Source organism: Nelumbo nucifera, chromosome 6 (assembly GCF_055504915.1).
Source record: "Nelumbo nucifera cultivar China Antique chromosome 6, China Antique-T2T, whole genome shotgun sequence".
NCBI classification, from domain to species: domain Eukaryota; kingdom Viridiplantae; phylum Streptophyta; class Magnoliopsida; order Proteales; family Nelumbonaceae; genus Nelumbo; species Nelumbo nucifera.
Window position 1 is genome coordinate 32,238,453 of NC_142654.1, and position 18,617 is coordinate 32,257,069.

General features: G+C 36.3%; 1 protein-coding gene across 2 annotated transcripts; it reads left to right on the plus strand.

The window, feature by feature from the left end:
• Window positions 1-6,471: 6,471 nt before the first annotated feature.
• On the plus strand, window positions 6,472-14,779 carry LOC104606379 (protein transport protein yos1-like). Of its 2 annotated transcripts, XM_010271530.3 has the most exons (3): window positions 6,472-6,649; window positions 7,594-7,671; window positions 14,222-14,779. In XM_010271530.3, the coding sequence occupies exon 3, from the start codon at window positions 14,225-14,227 to the stop codon at window positions 14,453-14,455; it is 231 nt and encodes a 76-aa protein (XP_010269832.1). In that variant the 5' UTR covers window positions 6,472-6,649; window positions 7,594-7,671; window positions 14,222-14,224; the 3' UTR covers window positions 14,456-14,779. The 2 variants fall into 2 exon arrangements, with proteins under 2 accessions (XP_010269832.1, XP_010269833.1); XM_010271531.3 differs by lacking the exon at window positions 7,594-7,671.
• The last annotated feature ends 3,838 nt before the right edge of the window (window positions 14,780-18,617 follow it).

An 18,617-nucleotide genomic window follows, 5' to 3' on the forward strand; every position in this document is an offset into this window, starting at 1 on the left:
TGAATGAGAGGTACCTTTCCTTTTACTTGACAGAGTTGCGTTTTTCCAAGTTGGGGAGAGATGATGGGGATCAACTTAAGGCATATCAAAAGAGAACCAAATGTGTTGCTATGCTCATTTAGCATCATTACGAAGATGTTAGGCCCACATGGAAGTTGGATTAGCAGTGGATCAACTTGGGAAGACTATAGTCTTTAATTCACCTTAGGATGTTCTTTGTGTGGATGAGTTTGTTGTTGGATAGGACTTATTTAGTTTTCTTACTTTTCTGGACAATAAGGGTATTTTTGCAATTTTACATGTTTAGGGGGTTACGTTTGGGAATATGTCTTAGTCTATTAATTTCTCTTTATTTGGCTTTATGTTTGTAATTGTTTGAGGCATATTTAGTCTAGTCTAACTTCTTTTTGTAAGTTGCTTGTTGGGCAAGTTTCTTCCTTTAAAAGTTTCTTTTTATTAAGTTTGTATAGCTCATTTGAAGACAGTTTTTGATGATGAAAAAAGAGAGTTTTCTATAGAATTTTGTGTGATTTCCAAGTTGGAGGTGTGATTGCCTAGGGTTTTCATCTTATTTCCATCTCTTCTTTCCTCTTCTCTTATTTCTCTATTAGTTCTTTGTTTGTGCTACACATATAGACCTAAGTTGGTTGCAAGAATAGTGCCAAATAACAAAGATCCTACATCATTCCCCCTCTCCCACACATCCTAATTAATCAAATGTGTTCCTAAAATACCCCCTCTCTTAAAATCTCTCATATTGCTATTAACTTCTTTTTTTTATAATTGAAAGGAGATTATACTAGAGAGAATTATTACAAAATGAGTTCAACCAACCAAGGGCATCCTAAACAACTTAACTTTACAAGCCGTCACATGCTTACATACAGTCTTCGACCTATGTTCATACACAAAATATGCATTCAAAAAGTTTGAGATAAGGTTATAATTTTAAAGAGGAACCTTACTACATGTCTCTCCTTGACTTTTTGGGTAGTTTTATGACTTCCAAAACTATCATGAAGTTCTCATGCATGGATTTTTCAAGGTATTCTGAGACTTTTGAGGCTGCCATGAAGTTTCTGTTTATGAATTAACTTCAACATATCAAGATTGGCTTTTAGAATCTAGTAACTATAATTGGAGTTGGTATTCAATATTGATGGAGCTGAATTGATGTTACAAGTGAGTTTTGCTCTCCAATCAACAAGATTTTTCATTGTCAACCCCAAACCCATCAAGAAATATAGACCATGTTAATGGCTCCAATAAAAGGATTGTCGCCACCAATTTCATCAGCAAAAGGAAATGCCTTCACCATTTCTAATTCGGGATTGGATAAAATAGAATATCTACATTCTCTTCTACAATTTCACATCTCCATTGGAAATAGTTCCATCCAATTTAATCCAGCCATGATCTTGTTTTGCAATTGAAACTAACTTCAGCCCATTTCTAATGTTCTCTTTTTTTAACCTTTAATTTAAGGGTAAATGACTTAAACATACTCTCAATTTTTAGAAATTAACTTAAACATACCTTGAGGTTTTAAGATAAACTTAAACATACATTATGATTGACCCCATTGGACTTAAGCATACCTAGGGTTGTCATTGGGTTCGGTCTGCGTGATAGACCTAAATCAACCAGACCAATTATAAGGGTTCTAGTTCCATGATCTTGTCCTAATTAATAATTGGGTTGGTTTCGGTTTTTGTATCTCCCAAACCAATTCGGACCCAAAACTGATATTATTATTATTATTATTATATTTTCTTAATTTTCTTATAATTTTTATAATATTTCATGTTTGAAATGGTAAATTTGATAGATTATAAATAAGATAATATTAGTTAAAAATGTTTAATTTATTGGTATATAAATAATTTAGTATTTTTCTATCAATTTTATTAAAGTTATATTATCAAATTTTAAAATTTAAGTTATTATTTAAAGGGAAAATCTCTTAAAGTACCCCCAAGTTTTAGGAAATTGACTCGTTCTACACCTATTGTTTAGAAATTATCTTAGAGTGCCCTTAAGTTTTTTGAGAATTTACTAAACTTTCCCCTGCCGTTAGTATTTGTTAATGTTCCATCACAATTCATTCACATGACATCATGTGACTTAAATATTTTTTTTGAACCCAAAATTACCCTTTTGTAGTCAACTTTGCCCTTCATTGTTTTTTAGATTTTCAAAATATATAAAACCTAAGAGATTGAAATAAGATTTTTCCAAGAAACAAATACATTAAAACTAGGAACATCAAATAAGTAAGTAGACTCAGTTTTTGTAATGTTGATATCTCTTGTTTACTACATAAATTATTCTCTCTACTTTAGTACATAAAAGAATTTCTATTCTTTTTCCTTTTTCTCTAATGTTCTAGGAAATATTAGAATGAGCTTCTGATTATCTCATCTTATTGAAACCTTGATTTTTCCCATTACCTGACATCTTAATTCTTTGTCAAATTCTTCTTCCATTGAGCTCCTTAAATTTCATGTTGCATACATAATGGGAAAACCAACTCTTTACTTCATGGATGAACGGTTAGAGTCATTGCCCACCAAAATCACGAAAAAGGGAGTGATGGGTCTCCCAGATAATTGCAATTAAACCAAAAAATGACTCCCAGACCTTGTCACCATAGATCTAGGTAAGCTGAGAGAGAGAGAAGGGGTTAGGCACCCCTTTCTCTGTTCAGTGCAAATATTACTTCCATTTCCTAAAATCACACAAGAAAAAGGTAGCATAAGAAGAAAGGTGTCTTTTACTTGCAATGGATGGGAACTTCTATAACCGGGCATCCTTTCCTTAGCATTTAATCTCCTTTTAAGTGCAAGGGCCCGAGCAAAAGGGCGAGAAACCACATCCTCACCCCTTTTCTATTAGAACCCCACGATCTTACTTGGTTAATCAACTGGAGGAAGGAGAAAGACCTTTAATTGCTTCTTTTGATTGCAAGAAGATGCAGACAATCTCTTGTCCTTGAGAAAACCCAAAAGAGTAGTAAAAATAAATGAATGAAACTGCAAAGGAGATGAGATATGAATCTCATCTTTTGTAGCCTTTGAATTAAGAAATCGATGTTGTTTAAACTCAGAGGACGTTAAGGTGTCAGTGACGAGATTGTTTGGTGGTCTTACAAAGACATAGTAATTGCTATAGTTGGGAAGATGTTTAGGACCTCTCCTGGGCACTCTCACTACACTCTCTTTCTATTCACATGCTCTCTCTCTCTCTCTCATGTCCCCCTTTCTTCTCTTTGCTCCATTTCCTCGATTAACTTCAAGTCATCCCTTACATATTCCACTTGACCTCCTCCTTTAAGACCCTCTATTACCTTTTCTTGGGATGTGTGCCATCTATTTATAATGGGAATGAAGGTCGGTTTTGTAAAACTTCAAGGTGAAAGGGGGTTTTAGTAAGTTGGGATTTGGAGAGCTAGGGTAACTTGGAAAGTCGAGAAAATAAGGGCAATTTAGATATTTGGGAATTCAGGAAGTAAAATGGTGCTTTGGTAATTTAGTCAAGGGGCATTTTGGGAAAACGGAATGGGGTATTTTAGGACTTTAGGGAATGAAGAGTAGTACCCTATAAAATTTGGAATGATGGGGTATTAAGGGTAATTTGGAAAGATGGAGGGTATTTTAGTAACTTGGAAAATAAAGCTAGTTTTGGTGATTTGGAATGGAGAATATTTTGGTCATTTAACATGAGAAGTATTTTGGTTATTTAACATGAGGGATATTTTGGTTATTTAGTGCGAGGAGGGTATTAATTGGTTCAATGACGGTTTTAGAGGATTTGGGGTTTGAGATTTTGGAAGGATCATTATGGTTTGATCAAATGTTCAGGGGTGAATTGGGGGTTCAGATAGAGGACTGAACCAAAAGTTAGGTGCTGAGAACATCAAATGGCAATATAGGCTTTGAATTTCGAATATTTGATGATGTTTATCTTTTCTCTTTAGGGTGTTTTTAATGATGAATCCAGCCTGCACATTTGTCTTGGTATCCATTTCTAGGCTTCTTTTCTTCTTTAAGAACTTCTACCTCTTTTTTCTTTAGATGCTTCTTCACTAAGAGTCCCCTTTCACCTCCAATCTTGATTATGGATGAATTTATCAAGGCAAAGAAAATAACTGGTTTGGGTAATTTCTTGATCATCAATGTTAATTGCACACTATTATGACACCTTTTTTCTAAATCATTTTCCCATCATTCTATCTTTGTGTTCAACCCATCTTGAGCGCGGTGAAATATGACTGGAGGGTTCATATAAGTGCTAGACCCAATGCATTAGAAAGAGATTGGTGAGGCGTAAAAAGAGGGTAAATTTCTAAAACATCCCCCTAAAGTTTTTAGTAGTTGTTGAAACCTTCCTTAAAGTTTGATAATTGTGATAACCACCCCTGAACATTTTGACATTGTTGCATGTAGATCCCTTTTGTTAGAATCTTCGAAAAAGAGAAATGAAAATGTCTAAAATATATATGCATTTTCTTTTGATCAAAATGTTTATTTTCCAAATTTTCTCCTCATATGAATCGCTACCCCAAACCCCCAATATTCTTTCTAAAATTCATTTTTTTTCCAAATTTGCCATTCATATTAATCATTCAAAGGCAAAGTTGCAACTTTAAATTCTCTATTTATTTTATTGTTTATAAAATCGTATTGCAATTTACCCTAGAATTAGGAAAGTTGAATATTAGTACCTTGTACTTTGGGCCTAGTCTCACTTTGGTCCCCAAACTTTAAAATATGCAAATACAGTACCTAAACTTTCAAAGCATGCCAATTTAGTACCTACCAATAACCAATCGTTAAGTGACATGAGAAAATATACAAATGCCCTTTGGATGTTGATGATGCGTGATTTGGTGCTCCCTATTGGAGTACAGCTTGGATGCCAAACTAGCTAGGTCTCCTGGTCGAGCTGCAATAGAAGATAAAAAAATCAGGGTACCCAAGCTGCTTTACTCTATGTGTGTGCTTTGATGCTTAAGTTAGCAGAGAGTGTTTGGATAGAGTTTTTAGTGCTTAATCACGCATCCCTTCTTTAGTAGGGGGTGCCTTTATATAGGCACAAGAAATCAGGAGCCTCATGTAACGCATCCAAGATCTCCGGGAGGATGTGTCCACTATCATTGGAGGTAGTTCCTCAATCGGAAATGGAATTTACATAAAGGGATGAGGCTTATCTAATCAGTTCCAAAGCAGATGGCGCAGGGAGACAGGTCTGCCAGATGAGTGGCATGATCCAGGAGGAGTCGGGGAGACCAGGCGCCACATCGAGCAGGTCAGCCATTGGGTCTCAATCAAGTTGGTTAGGCCTCAAGGGGAGGTCTCCCCTAAAGTTGAGGTCATAAGCAAGTCGCTCCTCCTAGTGTCAAGCTACCTGACTTGGCAACAAGCAGGTTGCTCCTTGTGCTTAGCTCCCTGACTTGGCAGCAAGCAGGCTGCTCCTTGTGCCGAGATCCCTGACTTGGTAGTGAGCAGACCACTCATTGTGTCGAGCTCCCTAACTTGGTTATGTTCAGGTTGCATGACTTGATCTCCAAGGTAGGTCCAAGTCATCCTACGTGGCTCTGAGGTATCAAGCGACAGGTAGAAAGTGTCACGTGGTGTGTTTGTTAATGGAGGGCCAAATTCCCCATCATCATCATATGTCATCTAATTTAGGTCACTGAGCAATGTTTCTATGATGGGTTTTATGCAACTGTACATTGTTCACTCTATTTAGTGTCAAGGTAGAAATGATGAACAATGTTTTTTGAAGGATAATTTTGATATTTTAAAAGTTTTAAATCACACATACCATCACATGATATAGATAATTTAACGGACTAGTAACGATAGGTATTAAATTGGCATGTTTTGGAAAATTTAGTTATGACAGTTTTGAAATTAGGGGACCAAAGAGAGACTAGCCCAAATTATAGGGTATTAAGTTACAATTTTCCATAAAAAGGGAAAATTCCCGATTAGTACCCCGTACTTTGAGCCTAGTGCCACTTTGGTCCCCGAACTTTAAAATGCGACATTTCAGTATCCAAACTTTTAAAATGTGACAATCTAGTACCTGTCGTTAACTAGCTGTTAACCAATCATTAAATGACATTTGAAAAAAACACAAATGCCCTTCAAGTGTTTTTTAATTTTCTTTATCAACCATCTAAACATTGACAAAAAATTAAAAATCCCAAATCATTGTTTTTTTCATTCAAGAAGGTTGGAGTCACATTTGAATGGACATTTTGATGATCCCAACTTTATTAAATAGAAGAGGCAAGGATTTGAGACTGTTAATTCTTTTATCAATGTTTGGATAATTGATAAAAAAAATTAGATGCCATTCAAAGGACATTTATGTTTTTTTTCAAATATAACTTAATTGAATTATCCATTTTAAAATTAGAGGACCAAAGTGACAATAGGACCAAAATATCGGATACTAATCGAGAATTTTCCCTAAAAAAAATAAAAATAGATCTGCACGCGGGAGTGGTGTTAGCCTTCCTCCTGCAGTCCTGCGTATTAACTCTCGCCGTTCGCGAATTACTCTAATCGGTGCTCCTCGCACTTTCCCGATTCAACCCCTCGCCGAACTGCTCGCCGCTCCGATAGCTCGCTGATAACTGGTATGGATCTCTCGTGTAGTGCCATTATAAATTCTTGGTTTTGTATTTTTCCGGCTTATTGTGATTTGGATGTAATAATCGAAATGGGTTCATGTGATTCCTAAACATTATGTTGTTTTGTCGATTACTTTCTCATGTCTTTATCTGAGCATGAATGGGCAGATAGGTTTCTTATTCAGACTTTCTCTGATTTAAAGATTTCTTTTTCTTATTTTTATTTTCCCTGCTTTTCATGCAGTAGAAAAAACTCCAAATTTTCTTTAATGGTGTAGATTTAGCGTATTTAATGGTTGTTGGTATATTATCGGTCACGAAATCAGGTTAGTAGGTAATAAGAGGGATCGTGATGTTTGCTGTGGTTAGTTTATTTGCTTGAAGGTAGTGTAGCGCGAGATCAACATCGGTGTTAAACCTTTTTCATCTGGAAGCTTAAGCAAGACAATAAGTTGTGATGCCCTTGGATGCAACAGTTGAGGGAAATATTGTACTTAGCAAGGGAGTTAAGGGTACAGTTTAAGTGGGCAGATTTTGGTCTGTTTAGCCATCCTTTGGATAGTTATAGTTGTATTTTTTTAATCTTCTTAGTGAAAGTAGAGATACCAGAAAATGAAGAGTAAAGATTGTACTGAGAGACCCTTTAGATGAGAAATTCTCATCATAACAATTTTCGCTATGAAATCCTTTAAATTTACGAACAAGTGTGCCCATGATCCACATGCGAACATGAACAATCACGTCATTTCGTGTTTTAAATACCCACAGGTCAAGAAAAAGCCCTGGTTCGAACTTCGAACGTTTTGGGCTCTCCTTCCTTTTTTTTTTTTTCCATTTTCTCTTACAGTAAACCGATCTTTCATTTTTCATGTTCTCGTATAAACACTCATTTTTCATGTTCTTTTATTCAAACGGGTCAAATCTGTCTTTCTTCGTTCTGTGCTTTCTAGTAACGCAGAAACGACGATTCACTCCACAAGAAAGCACATCCCATCATTCGCTCCATTTCCAGGAACGCACATCCACAGGTATGCTTTGAACTCCCATTCAATCATCACGGTCTTTCCTTTTTTTCCCTCTTTCTATTGTTCTTGAATTTAGAGGTTGAAGGATTTTGGAAAGCCTCTGGTTTTTTGATCGACTGATTGGGCGTTGTGGGTTCAGAGCTCAACCCTAGATGCTGTTTTTGGCCTAACTTGATAAAGTTGCCGCCTTTGTCATATTCTATTGGAATGCAATTTGTTTCGAGTTTGAATTTTATTGATCTCTTTTCTTATTCTAATAATCTCTCTCTCTGTCTCTCTCTCTCTCTAATTATTGTTGTGTATTTATTTATTTATTTTTGGTTGGTTGATTGATCTTTGTCTTTCAATTTGATTGCTTTAGTTGATTTTGCATTGCTGGGATTTCTTATTTCTTACTGTTGAGAATAGGTATTTCAGACTGATTCGAATCAATGGGACATTGGGCTTTAAAAGAAACATAAAACAGAGGAATTGGAAGTTGGATTCACTGGAAGTTACCAAGATTTAGTTGGAATAGCTTCTTTAGGAAATACTAGAGCATTCACGAAGAGGAGTTGGTGGATGAGATTGATGGTTAAGTTGGGAATTGCCTCCATTTGCTTGGGCTGTCTAGTTAAAAGAATCATATGAACCAAGGATACTGGATGTGTATTTTCCAGGATTCATATTTTGCTTCAAAGTTGGGAATTGCCTCCATTTGTTTGGGCTGTCTATTTCAAACTTTAGAATTTACATTTGAAGTTATATACACAGGATTCAAACCCTGCTTTGAAAAAAAAATGATTACATGGCAATTAGCAACATATGTAGTATGTATGCTAGCATAGAAAAATCAAAGACTGGAAGAAATAACAGTAGAATTCAGGATTCAAAGAAATTTCTCTTCATCTTCTTTGGCACACCTGCTGGGGAGATGTTGAGCTTAAGGCAGAAATTCTAGGGAGCATTTTTAAAGTCAATTTTGATTGCAGGTGGTAAATTCCAACCTAACAATTCTTCTCTATTGTTTTTCTATTTTTCTTCTTCTCTTGTTTGTGCTGAATATCTAGAGGAAAATTAACAAGCCACAATTCCTACACTTGTCTTAGTGTGAAACCCTCAACTTATTCTAATAAGTCAAAGGTTTCATGTGAAGTAAATCAGTAATAGGTGGATGATCATGTTTATTTTTCTCTAGAGTATTAATTAGATTTACCAAAAAAGTGAACAATAAATTAAGAATCAATATAGTAGAGTAGTTTGAAGTGGATTTATGTTTAAGAGTTGACATGGTTTTATGTATTTCTCATTTGAAGATTTGATCCAAGGAAATAGGGTGATGTCAAACGTGATTCGGATTCTGAGAAACAGGAATTAGATGAATGTGTCAAATGCATCTGCAAATTTTGAAAATGAGAATTCTCAGAATCCATTCTTTTCTTGAAGGATTCTGAGAATCAGAATTTTTAGAATTGATGCCAAATGGGGCCTTAATTTTCTGTATCTTCTTAAGAAAAGATCTCATTGAGATAAAAAACCTTAAAATGCGTAGATGACAATGGGAGATTATTTTGCCTAAGAGGCTTCTAGTATACTCTTACCCACTTGAGATATGACCAAATTTGTGCCCCTTACAAAAATGATCTCTTCATGTAGGAGCCAAGCAAGAATAGGAAGCAACTTGTAAAAATGTCCTACTTGTGTGTGTGTGTGTTGGGGGGGGGGTGTGATTTGACCCTGTTTGCTTTTGTTACCCAATCCTTTTCTTTTCTCCTTGCATTTGTATAAATGCCATCTTGTTGTCTTCTTAGTTTAACTTGCCCCCCATTAGGATTTCAGTTTCAAGTAGGGCTTAAGGGATCTTGGGAGTGAAGAGGTAGTGATTTTCTTTAGACTTGCTAAAGGATGTCTTTATGGACCTGAAGGGTGTTGATGTGAGGGTTTTGGGAGGCCAGTGCAAATTGTACTTTCTTTTTCTCATCTTATGTAGATTGCTAAATAGTAATGCCTCAAGTCCTCATTCTTCCTTGTCAGAGCTATCTGATGTGGTCCCACCTCATCTCTATTTGAAGGTGATTTAGAAGAGTAAAATTATTGGTGATTTATTTCAGCAGAGGATAAAAGGCTTGGTTCCTAAATCTTTCCCATGTGTTTTTCATATGTAAGAATAGCAAAGAATTGGCAAATCATGTTCTTGCTTCACATTACAATCTAGTGACTTAGATTTGGACTTACTAGATTAGCCTTTGGAGGAAGTTTGTCTACCTGATCTGCCTACTTTATGCTTGTATTTTTCCTGTTCTCTTTGTCCTTTCCCTCATCCCCATAGATGGAGTGTCTTTTTATTTTTAACTAGTGAAAGACCCCGTAATAAGTACGGGGAATCAGTAATGTTAAATTTACATTATGGAATCAATAATGCTAAATTATACTTATTAATATTTTAAATAATTATTAAAATTTCAATAAATATTTATTTAAAAAAATAGCTTTTCAATAATTACTAGAATATGGATAGTTTTCTTTTGTTATGATACATAGAGGGTTAATGATTAACTGAGATTGATAGAATGTAGGCAGAAGTGGTTGTGGATAACCACTTTTGCATTTTCTGCATTTTTTAGGAATGGATTGAAAACGGTGGTAGTGGGTTGTGGGCTTTAGCAACAACTTCTCAAAAAATGCCACATGTCTAGCTTTTCAGAAAAATGAGAAGGCCATGTGTTTCAATGGTGGGGGGCTGTAGCCTGGTAGTGGGTTGTGGGCTTTAGCAGGAATTTTTTAGAAATTGCCATGTGTCTAGCTTTCTAGAAAATGAGAAGGCCACTTGTCTGAATAGTGGTAGTGAGCTGTGGACTTTAACAACAACTTCTCAAAAAAATGTCATGTGTCTAAATTTGAAAAAGCCACGTGTCTGAATGGTGGGGGTTTTCAGGTCTTTTTAAAGATTTTATCCTTTGGAACATTGGTTGCATAACATCAATGTGCATAAGGTAAATTTATGAATCCACTTCTCTGCTTAGATCACTTATTTCTGCTCCTTGTTTTGCTTCCACTCTACATGCCTTAAATGTTGAATTAAAAACCAAAAGAATTATCTCATATAGCTCTATCAAAAGTCAAAACCTAACTGAGAAAGAAATTTTACAATACTTGCCACTGATCCAAAAGAATGCTTCTTTAGCTGCTCAAACAGCATAATCAAAATACATATTGGATCCATAGAGAAAATTCAGCTTCTCTATGTTTCTCTTTAGGCTCCATTTGGGAAGAGCACAAAAACCGGTTCGGTGCATAAATGCACTTCGGGTCACTTTTCCCGTTGTTTGGTAAAGGTGTGAAAGAACCCCGAAAATCAAGTGAAAATATGCAATCTTGTCAGTATTTTCCCTCGATTTTGACACATAATTTGTACATCAAAATTTTGGAAGCAAACCTGTGTTCTCATTTTTCCATCGATGGAAATAGAACACTGATTTTTCTCTCTCCATCGCCTCTTGTCTCCGAGGAACTCCACGGCTGAGTGTCATCAATGGCTACCTTCATGCAGCTCTCTTGTCAAAGTGGTTGTCACATCCATCAAGAAGAAAACCCTAAACCCTCTCACGAATGCCTCTTTTGTTATTGTTTCACAACACAAGTTCGTCATAACCCCTGTGATTATCACCTCCTTAATTCCCCTATCCACCAAATACTGTTCCAACCCCTTCCCTTGAAACACACTGTAAGTGTTCTTCTCCACCACCTTGTCGCCGCCCTTCTGGCCCAACTTAGGCAACAGTTTCACCTCCACTGTCTTGTCGATGATCAGGTCGTTGTTTCACCACTCCCCCAGTATGCTGTAGCCTGACAGTGACTTGTGGCAGTGGCGGGTGAAGATTATTGGCACCGAAACACTTTGACAGAGATCGATGATCATATTGATGGCAGGCAGAATCGGCTTCCCCATCAATGAGAAGTAGTTCTGCATGCTGATTACCAGGAGAAAATGTAGGGGAGGCCTGCAGTCACCAATTCCCTGTCAATCGGCTTCCCCATCAATGAGAAGTGGTTCTCTTACTGATCTCGAATTTCTTGTAAGAAGAGCATGAATCCCCCATTTGCTGAGACAAACAAGAGTTCTCTAACATCCGAATGCTCACGATTACAGTTCGCATTTGCACTCTTCCCAAATGGAGCCTTATGGTTGTCTCTAACCAGTGTCATCCTGCAAATCATGTAAATCACTTTCTAGAAAATATCAAATTACCAATAATCAAAATCTCCTTTCATCTTCTTCATCATTTCTTACTTATGATAATACATATGATCTCTGTTTTTATTGTAATATTCTAGTCTCTACATCATTTCTTGCTTTTTTTGTGTCAACAATTTAGTGTTCAAATTTTCTCAATGGGACAATGCTCTAGACCTTAGAATGTGATTTTGGAATTTCAGAGCAAATGTGTATCCAATCCACAAATACAATAACTCCTGACCAAGGAAAAACAGTTAAAAGCATTAATAAAACAAAGAGATAGGCTCTGACCAAGTGAACATCAAGTGAAAAGGGCAAAATTTCTTATGGTGTTTGTTAAAGGAGAGAAACAGCGTCATTTTTCTGGTGTTTATGTTTTCGTCTAATTTGAAGCTTCAAGTATTAATTTAAAATAGTATATCACATGCACAAGTGTATTTGTATTTGTCTGCACATGTGTGGATTGGAGAAATACTTCCACATGGTCTTGTGTTCAGGATATATTCAATCTAATCAATCTTCCTCTTGTTCTCCTTTCTTCCCTGGCTATGCACTTTAAGGCTCAGTTTGGAAAGAGTACAAATACAAATATATACAGTGCAAATACATATGAAATAGTACAAAATACAAAGGTTTTGCACTCTATATTTGTATTTGTACTCCTTCCAAACTGAGCCTTGGGGCTTAAGTTAAAACTTTTAAGATTATACATGATTATAGCTTTATATTATTTCATATTTAGAATTCATATTTTGGATTTCATATGAAACTATGTAAAGGAAATTTATCTTTATGCTATAAAAATGTTTAATAGTAACAACTTGAACTGTGGTATCAGTGTCATCTTTTTGTTTATTAACAATTAACAAATGGTTTTATTCATAAAAAAAAATAATAATAATAACAAATGGTTATTGGTTAACCAGTCCACCATTACATGAGAAAAATATTTTTCTACTCTCAGGAATAAAGAATAATATCATGAAGCAATGCACAGAGTTGCTTAATACCAGATTTCTGAGAGCTTGTTGTCTAAGCACTTGTATCATTCTCCAATCTAGTGTTTAGGAAAAGATATTCATGACTATCTTGGATGCAATATACACTTTCTAATTAATGAAGAAGACTTTTTTTTGAGAAACTAATAATTAATGAAGAAGACTTTATTTTCTTAGGGAAGAAGATCAAAGTAAAAAAATAGACAGAAGGCTGATGAGAAGAGAAACAAAAGTTTAGGTCTAAAAGCAACAAGAGGAATGTATGATGCAGCAAAGCCAGTCTAGAGAGAGACACCCGATCTAGCAAGATCATTAGGTTCTGTTTGTTGGTGCAAAATTTACAACTCAAAAGCTGATGGAAATTTTACTTATCATTAATAAAGCTGGTGCAATTTTTTACCATCTTCCTACTTCAATTCTCTCTCACATAAACTGGGGACCACATCATCTTGCTTCCTACCTCACTCCCAAACAAATAACCCTCGTACTACCCCCATTCTCTTTCATATAAGGTGAGAACCACATCATTTCACTTCTCATAAACAAATAAGACAGTCAAATCTGGGGCTAAAGTAAACTGGAATTTACACTAAGCCTATTTGCACTGCCATGCATTTACACCAATGCAATTGAAATTTCCACTGCAAACAAACCTTGCCTTAGTAACAATATTTAGCAGACAGAGAATTCAAATGAACAAGTTCCACTTCAACCTGGAAGTGAAGGACCATGCTTCCCTGATGACATGAACAAGGTGCCACTGGACCCTTGACAGCCCTCTTATCCATTTGTTTGGTCTAGGATAACTTCTATCCCAATCCTCTAAAAACCAAGTGACAGAAATAGTTTAGGCTGTGATAGGAGCAGAACTTTGGCTTTAATAGTACCCCAAGCCCAAGGTTTTCCAGTAGAACATGTGTTAAAAGTTCAACATGATTCAATTCACCTTGGAGCCTCTCCTTTCTCCTCCCCTCACTCGAAGCACCACTCCCATGTGGAAAGAAGAGTCTAGAAGCAGAATGCCCCTTCCTGGTCACACTCTTGAACACAAATAGAACTGCAGTTGCTTTGGTGGTAATGTTACAATTGTGATATTTTATTACAAGAGGTACATGCGTATGTTCTCTCATCTACTCAGTGCCATATTTTTTAATACAATTCCATACTTGCATTCTTCAAAGGAAGAAAGATCGATTGATGGTCATTAAGTTATCAATCCTACTATACTCTAGACTGCAATGTTTTGTAAGTGATATTTCTGCTTTTAGAATTAGCTGCTGAAAAGGTTGAATTTAATTGAAGGTATCTCTGAATTGATCATGTCCACCTTGCCATGCAGGCTATGGGTTTCTGGAGGCTGATGGAAGGTTTTCTGCTTCTCGCAAATGCATTGGCAATATTGAATGAGGACCGGTTTCTTGCTCCTAGGGGATGGAGCTTTTCAGAAGTCTCAGGAGGCAGGACTAAAACGCTGAAAGGACAGCTTATAGGGCTCATCTATGCAGTCCAGTACTTGAGATTGCCTCTGATAGCTCTCAATATCATTACCATCGTTGTACAGCTGGTATGGTGATAATGTTGAACAGGTGAAAGAGACATGATGGCCTGAATACGTTAGTCAGATTTTTGTCCAACAACTCTGTTGTATCTCGTGATATGTTGTGGTTAGGTTAGGAATGTTTGTAAGATTACTGAGGTTTCTGACTCTTGCACTATTTGAACCATAGTGTGTTGGATGTTTATGCTAGATGCTGTAAGGTTTCCTTTCAGAGAGAGAGAGACTTCTGCTGAAACCATTTCATCCCCCTTCGTTGGAGGAGAACCGGTTGGAATACCATTTTAATAGATCCAATTTGTAATAGAGAAATGTCTTGTTTAGTTTCGATTATTTTTTATACCTGATATTGTTTCATTTATTTCCTTTTTGGCCCATTCTAGGTTTCAAATAGCATATGAAGTATTCAATACTGATAGAATTAGGCCACGATGGACAAATTATATTCTCTGAAACTAATTAGGGCTGTAGCCTGTTGGTAGTCCTACTGTATGATCTATTTATCCTTGTGCATTGGGAGTCAGTCTTACAGTGTAGATCAAAAACCTGTTGTAGTTTGACTTCAAACAAATGGCTTATTACAGGCAGTTGACCTCTTGTCATCATTATCTTAAAGATAAAAGAAGGAAAAAAAAAGTGAAAAACTCTGATTATTATATGTTACGTGGTTCATTACCCAAACTCCATTAGAAAGCTAGGGTTATAAAACTAGATTTATTTGTGTTTGGCTTTCCTTCCTTTTCCTGCCTTTTCTTTCCTCTCCCTACATTTTCTTTAAAACCAAACGAGATCACATCAGCGGCCCACAGGCACCCCACATGCATATCTCAGTGTGCATTGGATGATCCCAATACACAATTGGGATGTGCTGTGGCTCAAACCAAACACAGCCTAAGAGTCTGAGAAGGTGGGAGCATTTCTTCTAAAGTCTATTAGGTTGTATTTGGATCATGGGAGTGGAATGTGAATTCTCTTTGTGCAGGCTCCTTTCCCATGTTTCTAATTCCATGAAGAAGAAGAAGGTGGGAAGGCCACTGAATTTATAATTAAAAGGTTCATTACTCAATTGTTGGTCTTAGACTGAATTTATAAATCCAATTAAAAGGTTCATCACTCAATTGTTGGTCCTAGCTATTTGTGGGGGTGTTGGAAGGGTGAGCTAGACAGACATGGGGCTGGAGCTAACCTTTGGGATTTTTCTGCACAAAGTGGATGTTCTGGCCTCGCCTCTCAGGCTCAACCTGCGATCTAATGTCTTTTAGCCTGATATTTTACCATAGCACCAGGCATGAGCCCATAATTGATAAATCCAATTCTACCCTCCAATTCCAAATACACTGTAATCTGAACAGAGGCAGAGTCCGGATCTGTTCCTCACACCGTCTTCACAGCATGTTTTGGATGCACATCGAGAACATTTTTTATACTTGTATTTAATATTCATAGTAAGATGTTCCCATTATACGGTGGGATGTGACTGTGGGATTGGTATGAGGAACGCTCTATGAGGAGCAGATTCCAATTAGCCACAGAATGGGTTTAAATGGAATATCGACTCCCGATATGTGACTGCCGCTAATTTCCCTTTTCTCTTTTGTTCTTCCTTATTTTCATCAAATTCAAATCTGAAAATATTGGACTCCCAATTTAGGGTTACCAGTTGCCAACCTTTTTTACTCAGATTTTTTTACCAAATATTTGATTGTTCAGAAAAAGGGATACACCTAGGTTCTGGACCACCATGAAGAAACAACAGAATCTCGGTTTCTCTTCAAAAAGTTGGTTCTTGCACCCACTTCACAGCATTTGAGCTATTGGGAACATTATCTCATGAATAAAAATATACAAGTATGGAAATATTTCCAATATTATTAGCTTGTGAATGGCCCAGTTATGAAGATGGTCATTTGACATCCTTCCAAATAGGATGCACAAAATTAAACCTACGGATTTACAGTAAAACAAAATTCTCCATATTATAGCCAGTGGGCCTCGTGCATCCTACTTTGCCTCACCCTTGTTCCTCTATTACCTGGGATGGTTGAACCGGTGAACTTTCAGAGACTCCGTCTTTTTACAGTATTTTTGGCTCCAATGAGCTTACCGATTTTATGTCCAATCTGGGTTTAATAGTAGCCCCTTTCTTTGTGCTTTATCTTTCTTTTTCTCTTTTTTCTTTTTTTTTTTTTCTTTTTAACAAGCAATTGTATTTGAATGGTCAATCACGGCATTCTCATTAAATTTTTGAATGTATTAATTAGATTTAAAAAAAAAGCATTGACGATTTTTTTCCTTGTCAACTGGATCTCTAGGAGTCATCAAATTGAGGGCGTAATTGAAGTATATGTTTGGCATCAATGCTGCAGATGTAACACCATTTTTGCTGTATATGTGTAGGTTGGAAGCACTGTTTTTTGAGAAAACGGTCTCTTTGTTTTTTGTTTGGAAATGTTACTACCAGGTAGGACATTTACTGAAGCAACAATAACACCTTCTGTTTGGTACCAGTTCTTCATATCTGTTTTCAACACGGGTACCCATTATAGGAAGTCAACGTCACTACCACATCATGTTCTCATTGGCAGCAACGAGCTCCAATATGAGAAAATGCCGAATTCAACATTATTCCAAACCACACCTTCTTGATTTCCAAGACATGGCTTGGAGCACCGTTTTTTATGAAAAAATGGTTCCAAACATATTGACGTTTCCTGAAACACCGATTTTTCCAACATGACACTCATGTATCACTGTTTTTTGAAGCAACAACATTGATGCCAAACACCACCAAAATTACATCGCTAAGACTTATATGGGCCAAAGAGTGACCTCAACCCGAACCAGCCCAGCATTTATCAATTATTTGTTGAGCTAGAAAGGCTGCACATGAGTGGGAATCCCTGAAATGAGATCTAAATTCTTGCCTCAAATGGTTCCGATCAACCCTTTTTATAGTTGCCATCCCTTTTTGCATATCCTTAATTATTAGGTTGTCGTGAGAAAGATGAGGACATGATTAATGTGAGGATATCTTTTTTTTTTTTTTTTTTTTTTTGCAGAAAAGCATCTCACTTAGTGCTCATCTTACTGGTAAGGGAGTTTCGATTACTGAAATATCTCTGTTGGAGGTAGATGACCCTATGATTTGGTGTTTTCATGACTTTTGTGCCATTCGTAGATGACCCTATGATTTGGTGTTTTCATGACTTTTGTGCCATTCGTAGAGATTGTTCAAACTATTTTCTCCCAATTCTCATGGTTATCTTCTTCTTTTATTCAAGAGTAGTCTGATTTATAATTGTATCCTTTTTTTGTTATTTGATTTCTCTGGACTGTAATATTTATTAATGAATTCTGCCTTATGGCTTCAAAAAATAAAAGTTATGCCTGATCAACACAAGCGGTTATGGGAAAGGCATGACGGGAAAAACTTTGGCCGTTAGGAGCTAACAGTCTATGCTGTTGAGAGTGTTTTTGGGAATGCCACGTTATCTTGACAGTGGGAGAATTAGTAATTTCCCCTATTTTATTTTGACCAAAAAGAAAGACATGGGCGTGAATAAGTGAATGTGTCCGGCCCAAAAACGAGTCCGGATCTCTTGCCCACGAGAACTCTGCCCATGTTTATCGCAGTCACACATAGAGAACATCTCATCCTCTACATAGTATTATGCAGGGGGATATGTTTCCAATTCACAAGGGGTAGTGTATTGTGGGTAGGCATGGGCAGAGTTATCATGAGCAAGAGATCCAAAGTCCCCAAAAACACTCTCAACAGAAAAGGTTGTTGGCCCCAAGCAACTTTCCCAAGCCTTTGTCTATTTGTTAACCTAGACACATGCCACCATTTGCATTTTAATTTTCTAATATCTATTTTTTATAACTTCATTAATAAATTTATATATTAGAATTATAATCTAAAGTAGTTCTTTAGGATTAAGAGGCCAATTAAGTAACCACCAAAGTTATTGAATTGAATGGCTTATTGCTTTTTAGTGGATAAAAATTCATGTTGGTGTTTGATAATAATCAGACCTTAGAAGTCTGAAAATGTTAATTTTCATATGCTAGACATGTTTGAATGTGTGTTTGAATAGAGGTATGAAATGAATTTTCAAATCTGAACTAATAAGACACAGGCCAAGCATTGAACACGATCATACACGTTTCAGACCTGGCC

Coding starts and splice junctions, on each gene's coding strand:
- LOC104606379 (XM_010271530.3), top strand. CDS start 14,225: ATGGGTTTCTGGAGGCTGATGGAAGGTTTTCTGCTTCTCGCAAATGCA.